General features: G+C 36.4%; 2 protein-coding genes across 2 annotated transcripts; one reads left to right on the top strand and one right to left on the bottom strand.

Annotated features, from left to right (window-relative positions):
• Nucleotides 1-7,566: 7,566 nt before the first annotated feature.
• Nucleotides 7,567-9,536, bottom strand: LOC118265936 (F-actin-capping protein subunit alpha). The gene has a single exon (XM_035579229.2). It carries the CDS (start codon nt 9,501-9,503, stop codon nt 8,637-8,639), a length of 867 nt encoding a protein of 288 aa, XP_035435122.1. The 5' UTR covers nt 9,504-9,536; the 3' UTR covers nt 7,567-8,636.
• Nucleotides 9,537-9,908: 372 nt separating this feature from the next.
• On the top strand, nt 9,909-11,141 carry LOC118265937 (NADH dehydrogenase [ubiquinone] 1 alpha subcomplex subunit 11). The gene is made up of 2 exons (XM_035579230.2): nt 9,909-10,487; nt 11,030-11,141. Exons 1-2 carry the CDS (start codon nt 9,986-9,988, stop codon nt 11,038-11,040), a joined length of 513 nt encoding a protein of 170 aa, XP_035435123.1. The 5' UTR covers nt 9,909-9,985; the 3' UTR covers nt 11,041-11,141.
• The last annotated feature ends 2,642 nt before the right edge of the window (nt 11,142-13,783 follow it).

The raw sequence follows: 13,783 nt of genomic DNA, 5'->3' as shown, positions 1-13,783 counted from the left end.
AACATTTACGTAAAATCACAAAAACGCAATTTTTACTGTTACTCTGTTCAATTTGCAGAGTACCCTCAAACTGACTTTTTAATGTTACAGTTTATAATGTTCGACAGTATGTATTGAGAACTGTGTTACTGATTAATTAAATTTTGTGCAATTAAATAAGAGTTTTGCTTCTTTGACTTCGTATTTTTAAAAATACTAATAATTTTAATATTTTGAGTCTAAGATGGGAAAAGGAAAACAGTTAACAGTTGAAACACGATCGGCTAATATTGTTCTAAATAATTAAGGTTATTCTGAAAGAGATTTTGCGAAAATCATCGAAATATCGCCTAAGGCTGTTCGTTACACACTTGTGAGACTTCGGGAAACCGGCAGTTTGCTGGCTAGAAAACGGAGTGGAAGACCAAAAGTTACTTCTGCAGCCGAAGACAGGTTTATAGTAACAACTTCAAAGCGTAATCGTCGACCTACAGCCCCGGATATTACTCGGGAGTTGAATAAAACGCGAAACAAAAAAGTGTCAATATCTACAGTGAAGAATCACCTTGCATCTGCTGGTCTGCATGGTTGTGCGGCAGTGAAAACACCAATACATAATAAGAAACGTCTGCAATAGCCAAAATAACATGAAAATTGGACAATGCAACATTGGAAAACTGTACTATGGACAGATGAAACGAAATATCATTTTTTGGGTCTAATAGAAGAGTCTTTGTCCGCCGCAGATCCCATTAAAGAGTACCTGAAGACTGTTTAGTATCATCGGTAAATCACGGCGGTAGTAATGTTTTAGTCTGGGGTTGTTTTGCTGGAACTGCTTTCGGAGATCTTGTTAAAATAGATGGAATCATGAGGATGGAGTAATATTTGTAAATATTAAAGAATCATGCTTTGCCTTCATGATAACGTATTGGTGGTGAATTATTTGTGTTTCAACAAAATAATGATCCTAAACACTCAGCAAGAATATGCAAAACCATTTTAGAAGAACAGGAATCGAGCTGTGTCCTTGAATTGATGGTATGGCCCCCACAATCACTAGACGCATATTGAAAAATTATGGAATGAATCAGATCGAAAAGCCAAAGAACGTTTACCACACAGCACTAGGGAACTCTGACAACATCTAAACTAAGCTTGGAAAGAAATTAGCGCTGATTACTAGAATAAATTACTGGAGAGAATGCCTAGGATCTGCAAAGCTGTTATAAAGGCATATAGATGAAAATCAATTATAAATTAATTGTGTGCTTAATACATAAAAAAATGTTTCTATTTTATAGTTTAATTCTTGCCTAAATTAAATACCTAACAATTTTTAATTAAATAATACTGTAACTCATGTTATTTCTAAAATAATTAACATTAAAGAAGTGCTTCCAAACTTTTTGTCGGTAGTGCGGGAGTAATACTATATATAAATGTTAAAGTTTCTTTGTTTCAATGTTTGTCCATCAATGACGCTGAAACTATTGAACGAATTTTGATGAAATTTGGTATGCAGACAGGTAAAAGCCGCTGGCAGAAGCTAGTAGGACATAATTAGTTGATGTCATGTCATCATTGTGTGGGTTAATGAACTACGAAGACCAGCTCGAAGGTTGGATGCCCTTGCCCATCTAAAAAAGTAATCAATACAAAAATACACAAAGGAACGATAATGCAGATTTTCTATCAGATAGCTGAGCATTTTATCGATAAATCTGATATCTGACTTTCACTATCTTTCAGGGTATAATAAGTAAGTACGTAGGGACATTAGTTACCTATCGATAGCAATAACACATCAATACTTCAGTACATTAAAATATAAATTTACCTTTTTCCTTCTTGTTAATAGACTGACTTGGTGATCGAATGATTTGAAATTAAAACTTTTCCACCAGAGATGTGCTATGCTACGTTGCTGTGGATACGTTTGGCTTCCACCAATCATATTTATTCACGTACATGGAGAAAAGCTCTACTAGTCTGCGCACGCTGCTCATGATGAAAAGTCCCTCTGGGACTCGAAACGTCGAGTGGTCGCAAGAGTCTGCGGCTCGATTCCCGGGTCGGGCAAAGTATTACTGGGCATTTTTTAATTTTTCGTCTTAGTTTTAGCACGGAGCCTGGAATTGTGCCCCGTGTATGGCAATAGGCTCACCCCCTATTTAGGTAATGTTTAATGGGTCTTATAACACAAATAGTGAAAAGTGGCTAAAAATACCGAAATTTTCAAAGCATGAATTTTATCTACTTTTATACTAAGGTACCTAAAGCTGAACTATTGTAAACTTCAATTGATTCGCAAAGGAACTTGGAATCGAAGTAACTAATAGAGAACCTACTCTTGTAGAAAGTTCGTAACAAGCACTTGACGAGTTTGCAACTGGATTACGGCGAGACGTTGAGATTTGAAACGGCTTCTAACTAGATTAAATCTAGATCGCCTAGTACACACATCATACTACACAAATCCAGTTTACCATGGTCTCGCCTTATATGATCTTTCTGCACATTCAACGGTTCAGCTTATACTGGTTATCTTAGCATGATGTGTACCAATGAATACATCGAGAGAGCGATAGATTTTCGAAAATGAACCGGTAAATATTCTAGATATTAGAATGCAAATCGAACGGTTTTATTACTTAGCAATTAAATCTTTATTAATATGTGTATTTTATTTCAATAAGTGGTGTAAGTGGGCTTTATTTTTGTATTTTATAATAACAAGGACATGGCTGGAGATAGTACCTCTGGCAGCTGGGTTGATTAAAAAATGCTATCTACAAGTGGAATGTGGAAATAATTACCGTCGCATTAACACTGGCAGTATAGTCGACAACTTAGTATTGGAGACTCGGTTGCCGGTTGTTTTACTACTGAGAGCTTTGAAATATTTTTATTAAGTGATGGTAAATTTTATAACTAAGTATTTTTTTAACTCTAAATTTATATTAAATGTAGCAGCTTGACTAGCCGACTTGCTTCTAGCTATAGAAACTATATGATCACAAACTCACATAGTTGATCAATCACTCCCGTTAAGTGGATTACGAGACGAGCCGAAGGGGAACTCAATGGAGGAGTGACCCTCCCTGCCTCCCGTCTGCTATTTATATTCCAATAACGTTCTCCTGGGAACCGAACCTTGAAACTCCTGCTACGCAGTCGCACTTAGGTAAATATTGTATGAGAAAAGCAAAACCTTTCAACTTTAAATAATGCTGGGAGATTCTTGCCTTCATAGATGTTTTTAAATGCTTTATAACTCAATGGTAATGCAGTCTTATTAAATATGGAATACCTATTACGTATGTATTAATATTATGAGTGCGATTTCTAGAACATCATGGGGGTCAACGGTAACCGATGTTAGCAGACGATTTGACTTCAATAATTTTCTATTGGCAGTCAAAGACTTAATAAGAATGTCGATAGTCCAAAAATCATGTGTTATTTTTACTAAGACTTTGAACCCGAGATCACTTGCTCGGTAGTCCTTTTTGCGGCTACTTGACTAACACAGTACCTACCTAGTCCATTATTTTCACGTTCAAAAATAACCTTGAGTTCAGTCTTCTAGTCAGTAAAAGTTTATGAGCGACGAGTCTTACGCCTCGTGGAGTTTTATAGGTTTTTCGTCCATGAATCAGGAAACTGAAAGTTGTTAATTCTATTATTGAAGCAATTGTTTTCGTTTACGTGTGCTGTCCCGTGTCCATTAATTTCACATTGTTGTCCCGGAGTGAAAAAATAGTCGATTTTGTTCACAAAAATACAATACTATGGCTGCAAAAGTCAAACCAAACGTTGTAACATGCTCACAAGTCGCGCTGCGTGAGTTGAGGGGCGGGAAGGGTGAGTTCTAGATACCTACTTAATTCCTACTTTTACAGTTTAGTCTCAGATGGGGCACCAAAACTTAGATTCTGTTCGTGGCCCTAGAAATGTACAGGTACCTACAGCAGATATTTTCGCTTCGGAGTTCTCAGTAACAGTAGGTACAAAGTCTGAAATTAAACCACGACCAAAGATGATCGATGTGGTTATTTCACACATAAGGTACTACATAGTACATACATACCTCTATTTTTTATTTACCTATACGTTGACATTATAAGCAGCCATATAGCGATATAGGCCAGTTAATATCATTATGTTAGCACAACAAAAAGGCAGACTAGCAAGGTCAATGTCCCACGAAATTTGATACCACTTTCCCAGCGAGCATTTTAGCTAGACATAATATTATGTTACCTACCTACCTCGATATCGTAGCGTTTTGTTGGAAATTGTATCCGACCACTAATTAGGGACGCATTGCAGTAAATATGTAACCAATACCTAAGTAGGTATTATTATTGTTTTACTCAAAATTTAAATAAGTAATGTCGCCTGACATCAGATCAGAAAGAATATAATATGATTGATCACCACCACTACTATTCATACGGGTTGTATGAGAGCTAAGGCACTACTTACTACATACCCATTTAATGGTAGTTACCTACTAAGTATTCTGTAGTTGAATAGGGAAAATGTGTACAAAATCTATGCTAATATTAAAAAAAAAATCTGTATTAGTCAATGTAATAGAACTTCCGAAGTACCAAACAAAAATCGAATTCCTAAGTTCGTGTTCATCATTCCTATATGTGACCACTAAGTACCTAGATAGACTCGACATTTTTTTGTACAATACTTATACGTGCATTTTGACATTGGCCGCCATAAATATGACCTACAAATAAGCAAAACATTAAAATCGTTTACCATTTCTAGATTCTGTGTCACACGACACAACTTCTTCAACTTCCTTGAGTTTTGACACACTGACACGATTCCATGCAAAGCAAAGCATTAGTCAATGTAATAGAACTTCGGAAGTACCTACCAAACGAAAATCATCGAATCGAATTCCTAAGTTCGTGTTCATCATTCCTATATTATGCGACCACTAAGTACCTACCTAGATAGACTCGACAATTTTTTGTACAACATACGTGCATTTTGACCCGACATTGGCCGCCATAAGTATGACCCACATATAAGCAACACATTATAATCGTTTACCATTTCTAGATTCTGTGTCACACGACACAACTTCTTCAACTTCCTTGAGTTTTGACACACTGACACGATTCCGTGCAAAGCAAAGCAAAGCGACCGGTCTTTTGCACAGCTTGCATTGTATAGATGTCGCTTTTGATGCAAATAGTCTTCCAGGTAAACATCACGCCTTTTCTCGAATTGGAAGACGAAGGTGCATAATAAAATTGTGGTATACAGACAGACCCTTCAAAAGTTCAGACTATATGGTACTCAAGTAGGTTCAGACAGGCTATTATTAAACCTTATGTCCCCTGTAATAGGGGCGAGTCTGTAGCCGGTGAGGAATTTCAAAAATTTAAACTTAAGTAGTTCTTTAGACGATTCGATTCGAACCAGATTTTTCTCGGCAATCGCTCTTGACCATTCGACTAACCAGGAAGTTGGAAGAATCCATTGTAATGCTTATACAAATAATAAGATTCTAAATAGTGATAGTTACGATAACAATGTTCGACCCCCATCGACCAATTGTTATTTACAATAGAACATGTTTATAAGTTTGGGAGAGCGCTTCGGCACAAGTGATACCACGGTCTCACAGAAAACAGACGTGAAACAACGCATACGTTGTGTTTCGTTCCCAATCCCCGATTCCCTAACAACCCTTTCCTAACCTCCAAAAGGCCGGCAACGCACTTGTAACACCTTTGGTGTTTCGGGTGTCCATAGGCGGCGGCGTTTGCTTACCATCAGGTGATACGTCTGCTTGATTACCGGCTTACCTATACCATAAAAAAATATAAGTGTTATCTTAAATTCTTAAGACTGCCGTTTGACACTATAGATCATAAAGCCATTCTTTCTATCAATACTAATGTCTACTTGAATATTGTTACTACTCAGGATTCAGTCAAGATGTGTCATCCATAGAGAATGTTAGGAGGCCATCTAAGTTTTACCCTGAATCTATTTAACATTCAGTGCCTAGAAGCAAGGCGAGGCGAGGCGAAAATTAACGAGCATACTTCCCCCATCATCTGTGCATTCCGGATTCGATTCCCATCATAATAAAAGCGCGGTGCGTGTGCGACTCGAGCTATTTGTTTCGATTATACGGTCGCTGTACCGTTGAACATGGCAATTTGTTGTTTACGCATTAAAACATAAATTCCTTTACGTGCGTGTGAGTAAAAGTAAGTTTTTTATAAAATAAAGTAATAAGTACTTAAGAAGGTAGTGTTATACATATTTTAAGTGTGGGAGAGCCATGCTTCGGCACTAATGGGCCGGCTCGACCGGAGTGATACCACGGCCTCACAGAAAACCGACATGACACAACACTTGCGTTGCGTTTCGTTGTGTAAGTGAGGTTACCGGAAGCCCAATTACCCTCTTTTCGAATCCCCGATTCCCCAACAACCCTTAAATTCCTAATCTCCAAAAGGCCAACAACGCAATTACAAACGCTTCTGGTGTTTCGGGTGTCCATGGGCGACGGCGATTGCTTACCATCTGGTGATCCATCTGCTCGTTTACCGGCTTATATCATAAAAAATAGAGTGAAACTTCAAAAATTCCTAACGCCATAAAGCTAATTTGCATAAAATTGTCTAGTCTAATTAAAGTTCAGGAACAGCTGGAGCGATAATTTTAGTCGTTACGCCAGAAAATGCGTGAGCGAATCCGCTGGCAATGCGGGCATAGCTTCTTTCAGATAAAACATTCAACGAAATTATCAATAGTTACAGTACCTACTTACTACCTAGGTACTAGAGTGATGAACCTAAAATAATTTGCAGCTGATTTAGACATAGTTATTTACAAGTTAGTTAAAAACAAAACTGCGTGACAAAAACAAAACAGTTCAGAGATAAACTGCGTCCTATATTCAGAATTATCTCGTGGCTTCCTGCTCTTCACAACCCGACAGAACCAAATAACGATACGAGTGTCGAGCACAAGCAAATTGAAGTCTGAAGGGGCATTATGACAGAGTTATTTCGACTGGCTTTCAGTTGGACTGGACTTTAGCCAAAAATATGAAAGCAGTTGAATATTAACGTACATAAATAATACATACAATACATATTAATCATATATTTACTGAGTATTTTAGTATAATGTTACTACCACTTTGTGGTAACTGTTATTTACTACCAAATACAACTTCTAAGTCATCACCACTAGTTAGATGACTAATTGTTATGTTACGGTAATAATAGTCAATAATAGTCATTCATTATGTGTCAACGTTACTCGCGATACTTGCGACTTCATCGTACAATTACGACATCGTTCAAATCAAAACAGGGTCAACAGAGAACGCTTGCGAGCGTGTGTAAAATGAGTGAATGCATGCAATATTGGCGGGCCGCCACACCGTCACCGGCGATCCCAATAAAACAGTGAGTCACGAGTTTATCACTCGCGGATATCTTGTGATATCACCAAATATACATCTTTACCTGTTTACCTAACTGTACTTTAAACATTTCAAGATGGCGACGTAAATAAAAAGGAAACAGATGTTAGCAACATTTTAATATATATTTTTATTGAAATGAATCCAATCATACATTATCTTGGATTTTTAATGTACGTTCTTTATTAAAATAATAATTATAATAATTACAAAATAATCCTTATTGGCGTTACAATTATTACACATTATATAAAAAAAAAGTTACGCATCATTCGCACTCTCAAAGCCATAATATGGACAATAATTCTCTAATCTTCTTTTTATCTTCACTGCATTAGTTACCATTTGAGCAACACTCCAATTTTATTTATTGTAAATTGAAAAATATTGAATATCTTGTGCTCTATGCTCATAGACGCTGCTTTAAAGCTACGTGGACAATTTGTTAAATTAACTACAATTAAATGCACCATTGGAGACCTTCTATGTACCTTTCCTGAACAATTTAGTCATATAATACTCTGTTATGCAAGCAATATCAAAGAAATAATACTGTTTATACAACAAATACAGAAGTGGATGGATTACAAGTTTCAAAATACATGCATGAGTTTAGTATTAACATCCATAACTAGGTATTATGGTAATTTAATATTTAAATCTTATTGTAATTGACATGCGTCTTTTAAATCATCACAAAAAGCTAAAACAATGATTGAACAGTCATCATATTGCTTACACAACAACTAATCATCCCCGAGGAGCAAATAAATCAGTGGATCAAGTTTGACGTCCAGTCCAGTTCTACAGATCTAGTTGGGTGTAAACTTTGCCCACACCTAAGTACAATGTTACTCCATATAATCTCTTGCTACCAACAAAATGGACACAAACTCGTTGAATCAACCTCTCATGACAAATGAGAGAACTGTCCCAAAGTAAGCCGCATTCAGACACTTCGCTATTCAATAATCATTCCGTACTGAGTGTAACAAAATGCAATAAAATTTAACAGTTAAGATAGCGATTTCTCTATATATTCATAGATAAATACGCGCCGGGGCCCGCCGCGACGTCACCCCGGCGCCCGTAAACATTTGAACAAGATTTACTCTTACGCGAATATGTACAGGCGTGGAGCGGCCGCTGCGGCTCAGAGCGCAGCGGCGGGACATCATTGGCTCTTGAGCTCCTTACCGATCGTGTAAGAGACGAGCCGCGCCCAGTCCACCTTGGTGCGCATCACCGGCAGCTGTCGCCGCAACGCCTTGAACGTGGTATCACTCATGGTCTTGTAGTTGTCCGAGATGGCGGTCTGGTACGCGTTCTCCGCGTCACAGACCAGCCGCACGAACTCTTTGGCCGTGGCGGCCTCGCCGGTCACCGTCACTGGCGCACGCACCTCCTTGGAGCTCACCAACTGAACGTTCCCGTCCTCGTAATAATGCACTTGAACACGAAGCATACCACGTAACTCTGCCGCACCTGCACCCACCGTCAATGACCACACAGAACGCCATCGTCCGTTCCAGTAGTTCTTCGGCTGGAACTGGTGATCTTCGATGCAGGCCACCAGTTGTATAGCACCTGCGTCCAATGTACGTCCTACTACTAAGCTCGCGCCGTGTTTGAAATGCGCGGCCACGTACGCCGTCAGCTCCTCGTCAAGTGCCGCCCGCCAGGGTTCCGCCACTCGGTCTGGTTCGTAGGGTTCATACTCCGAGGCTTCTTTACGTAAGTGGTCAAACTTGAAGGAACGTTTCGAACGGGGGTCGAAGAATCTTCCACCGCCGAGCTCATTGTGGTCAGTGATGAGCGTGTGGAGTTCCGAACCTTCAAGGCGCACGGGCGTTAGTTGATCCTTATTGTATTGCGCGAACGCTCCGCTTGCGCCTTCTTTCAGCAGGGTATCATTATTTAATAGGACCCTTACATCGTTGAACACTTCATTAAATTCTCCTGGGGGCGAATGTAATATGAAATCTGAAACGATTCTAACTTTTTCTTGATCACTAATCACTTCGTCACCGTCCGCCGCCATTTTTGATACTTTTGACACTAATGACGGATTGTCGGATATGCAAGAGTTATCGCATTGGATGCGTTCAATTAAGCAATATTTTTTCTTGATTAGATTTTACAAACAAAAAATACGATTGTTTTTTAGGTGAGCTAGGCTTACATCGGTAACCAATTAAATCAAAATGTATCTATTTATTTGAAAAGGTTACTATGATTTTTCATTAATTACCAATAAAGCTCAATTCAGATTAACGGCAGTGATTTCAAGTATCGAAATAGGTTGATAATTTGATAATATTAAAGAAACATAATTTTAAATTTTGTTCATTATAAATATTTTAAGACAAGACTAGGTATTTGTTTTTAAATTCATAAACTGACTAAAATAACACTAGCAAATTAAGTCTGTCGCATCTCTACTCTAATTCTTTATTTGACTTTGACACTTCACACACTGTGTGTTGTGTAACTACTTTGCGAAAAGCATTAAAAGTTGTAAAGATGAGCCAGTTATTTAAATACGAATACTACGACACGCCCGAGGGGCAGGACATTTTTATGAAGACATTTGCTCTATCTAAATATGCTGCCCTGGCTGGCACGGCTTTGGCATCAATGGATGTCCTGATGTTTTCTCATCCCAAGGGTTTTGTGGGTACAGCAGGCAGGTTTGCTTGGTTTCTAGGCCCAATGGTGGGAATGGCGGCTGGATTCACTGTGACCGCAAACACAGCACAGAACATAAGAGGAAAGAACGATAAGTTGAACTATTTCTTGGGAGGAGCAGTCTCAGGCAGTATTCTCAGTGCCTGGTTGAGATCCGGTATCATCGCCGTCCCTGCCGCCGTGATCCTGGGTGCCGCGGCTGTAGTAAAGAAGACTGCGATTGATGAAGGCTGGTCGTTCTTCCCACCTGTACCACATGCCACTCAGTCGGCAAGATCAGTCAAATATGACTGGACCATGGTAAAAGATATAGAGGAACTTAAGAACTTCACTACAGGTACCTACTTTGTATTCATTTTATAGAATTACTATTTTGTTTGTTTGCATGTTACTTATTGCTGTTGTAAATATAATAACAACCATCATACTCATGGAGAGTTAATAAATTAATAAGACATTATGCCACAACTCACTATGTTCAACCTTAGAATCAAACAGTCACCCTCTTGTTAGGTAGTTGCATTTGCACGCAAGCAATGTTATAAGATTGTTTGTATTGATATTGCCTAGTTTTATAAATACTTAGTATAAAAATTCATTACTAAATGTGTTGCTAACCACAAATCTTGAGAACAATCTCTCGCTAATTCCTTTTTTATTGGGTTTGTTATTGTTAAGAGAAAGGTTTTATGTATGTAAGGAAAATAAAAGATGTGCTGATAAATTTCAATAAAAAAATAGACCGGTAAGGCACTTTAGAATGTCAAAGTAAATATTATAATATTAAAAAAGGTTTGTCTGTCAGTCAGTCCTCTAGTTACTCTAATTATCACCTAACTTTACAATGTTATAAACAAGAATTCTTTTTTTCTGTTTCAGGTTCTAACTAGACATCCAACCATCTCAAGTCAGCTTCAAGATAGTAGAATGTAAATACAATCAATATTTGTTATTTAATTATTTAAGAACAACAATAAAACTGGTGAATATACTCATCTTTTTTACTTCTCGTTTTTTAGTTTTAGTTTTCAGCCATGATCATCTCACTGCAGGTCAAAGGCCTCCCTACCTTCCTTCCACTAGTCTCTGTGTAAAGCTTTTTGCGGCCAATCCTTGTCATTGATGTCGAGTTCGCAACGCCATCTAAATAAATACTTAATGTACTTATAAATTAAAATTACTTGCTAGTGCTAAACAATTACTTAAGCAAGTATTTTAATGTTTTGAATTGAACTTGGACTTGTGGCGACTTGTCGTTCTACATGGAGGACTAAGGGGGTTGGCCTTTGTTCAGCAGTGGACGTCTCTCGGCTGATGATGATGATGATGAACTTGGAAATAGTACTTTACTGTACTGAACTAGTAATACAGCCGGTAAAAGGGTTTAAGTAATTTCGGATGGAAAAAAGATTAGGATCCAAGAGTAATGAAGAATGATACAATAAAACCAAAATATTTTTTGAGTTATTTTTATTATCTTACAACCAGGGGTGTAACCAAAAGGGGAAGTTTTACAATTTTCGATGACTTTATTTTAGTACATACTCCTTTCCTACCATCATGTATGTTGATTAAAAGTCAGCAAATAGATGATTCAATAACTACTTATTACAAGATTTACCCTCCCGGCTACATCCTTGCTTACAAACTAAAAAACAGTTTAAGCAATAACATAACAAAATGCTACATTTAAATGTTAAAATATTATAGTACTGATTTTAATACTGAAATGAGTAACACCGATTTTATACCTTACACATAAGTCCTTTTTTTAACTGGCAACCTATGTGGAAAATATTAAACCTCCCTAGTTCAAAATTCAAGTATTCAAATTGTTATAGTTCACAAACCTATATCCAGTTCTATTCTCATTTCAAATAAACAAAATAAAAGTTTAATAAAAAAATAAAAAGAAAACTGTCACGATATATCTTAAATGCATAATTATAACTAGTATAATGTTCACACTGGTGCAAAATTTTTATTATTTAATACATATTTTATTTATTTATTCTATTATACTAATCACCCAATATTTAGGAGACATAGATTAATTGGGGCTTCACTAGTAAACATACTGGCCAAAAAAACTGCACAGTAAATTGAGCTTCGATATTCAAATTTCATTATCACACTAAACAATCATTGAGCCAATAGGACATCAATTAATTTTGAAAAATAAAACTTAAAAATTAATGTCATCATTCATTAAATTTTTATACAATAATTTACGAAAAAATATATAATTTTATAAAGAAATTTGGCTAAAAATTTTGTAACAACTTGATGCAGTTTTTTTGCACGGCTGTGTAATTTATAAAGAGTAAGATATATTTAATACGTAAATTGATTAATTTATCTAAGAATTTGAATTAAAATTTGGCTAATACACAGACTTGGAAGGACATAACGAACGTATGAAGACGTCGAGTAAATAAATTGGAAGAAGCCCGAAGGAATATTTGGCACAAATCATTGAACACTCAGAATCAATATATCTATACATATAATAAAATCGTAGAAAAGTGCTGTCTGTACATTGAAAATAAAAATAAAAAAAATAGCAGGGGTTATTGTTATGTCGATGTCGAACCCAAAAATGTAATTAACTTTTTTTTTGTCTGTTTGTCTGTTTGTCTGTTTGTCTGTTTGTCTGTTCGTCTGTGCGCGCTAATCTCAGAAACGGCTGATCCGAGTTGGATGCGGTTTTCACGAATATATTGTGGGATGCTTAAATTTACATTTAGTGTTTGTTTCATGTCAATCGGTTCATAAATAAAAAAGTTATGTCAAATTAAAGAATCACGTCGAACATTCTATGCTTATACCATTAATCTCCGCAACTATTTGACGGATTTGGTTGAAATTTGGTACAGATATAGTTTAGAACCTTAGAAAGGACATAGATATATTTTTATTTCAAAAATCAAAAAATAAAAATAAGAAATAAATTATTTATAAATAATTCTATGTCGATCGTTACACGACTTCGGTTCATGTTATTGTTTTAATTTATCGAAAAAAAGTAAATAAATAGTAAAAAGGTATGAAAAAAATAATATCAATATAATAAAACATTTAGTACAAAGATAATGCTCTAACGGAGTATAGATAATTCTATGTCGATCGTTACACGACTTCGGTTCATGTTATTGTTTTAATTCATCGAAAAAAAGTAAATAAATAGTAAAAAGGTATGAAAAAAATAATATCAATATAATTAAACTTTTAGTACAAAGAAAATTCCCGAACGGAGTATAGATCAATAATCCGAGTTGTCTTTGGCGTTGGGATCGAAATAGATCGCGCTATGGTTTCGTTACACTCATTTGGTTGGGTATGGGCCGAGCGCTTCGGTACTGTCGTGGAAAATCAAAAATATTATAATAAAATCTGTAGAAGGTTCAATTCTGTACATTGAAAATATTGAAAGAATAAATAGCAAGGGGTGTTACTGGATCGATACCAAACCTAAATATGTGATTAAATTTTTTTTGTCTGTCTGTCTGTCTGTATGTTCAGGCATCACATGAAAACTAACGGTTCGATTTCGATGAAACTTGGTATAATTATATCTTACTATCCTGAGCATAAAATGGGATACTCTTTATCCTGGAAAAATACGTAGAAAAA

Source organism: Spodoptera frugiperda, chromosome 7 (assembly GCF_023101765.2).
Source record: "Spodoptera frugiperda isolate SF20-4 chromosome 7, AGI-APGP_CSIRO_Sfru_2.0, whole genome shotgun sequence".
Lineage (NCBI taxonomy): Eukaryota > Metazoa > Arthropoda > Insecta > Lepidoptera > Noctuidae > Spodoptera > Spodoptera frugiperda.
The sequence above is the reverse complement of the archived record's forward strand: the minus strand, read 5'-3'. Positions and strand labels throughout refer to the sequence as shown.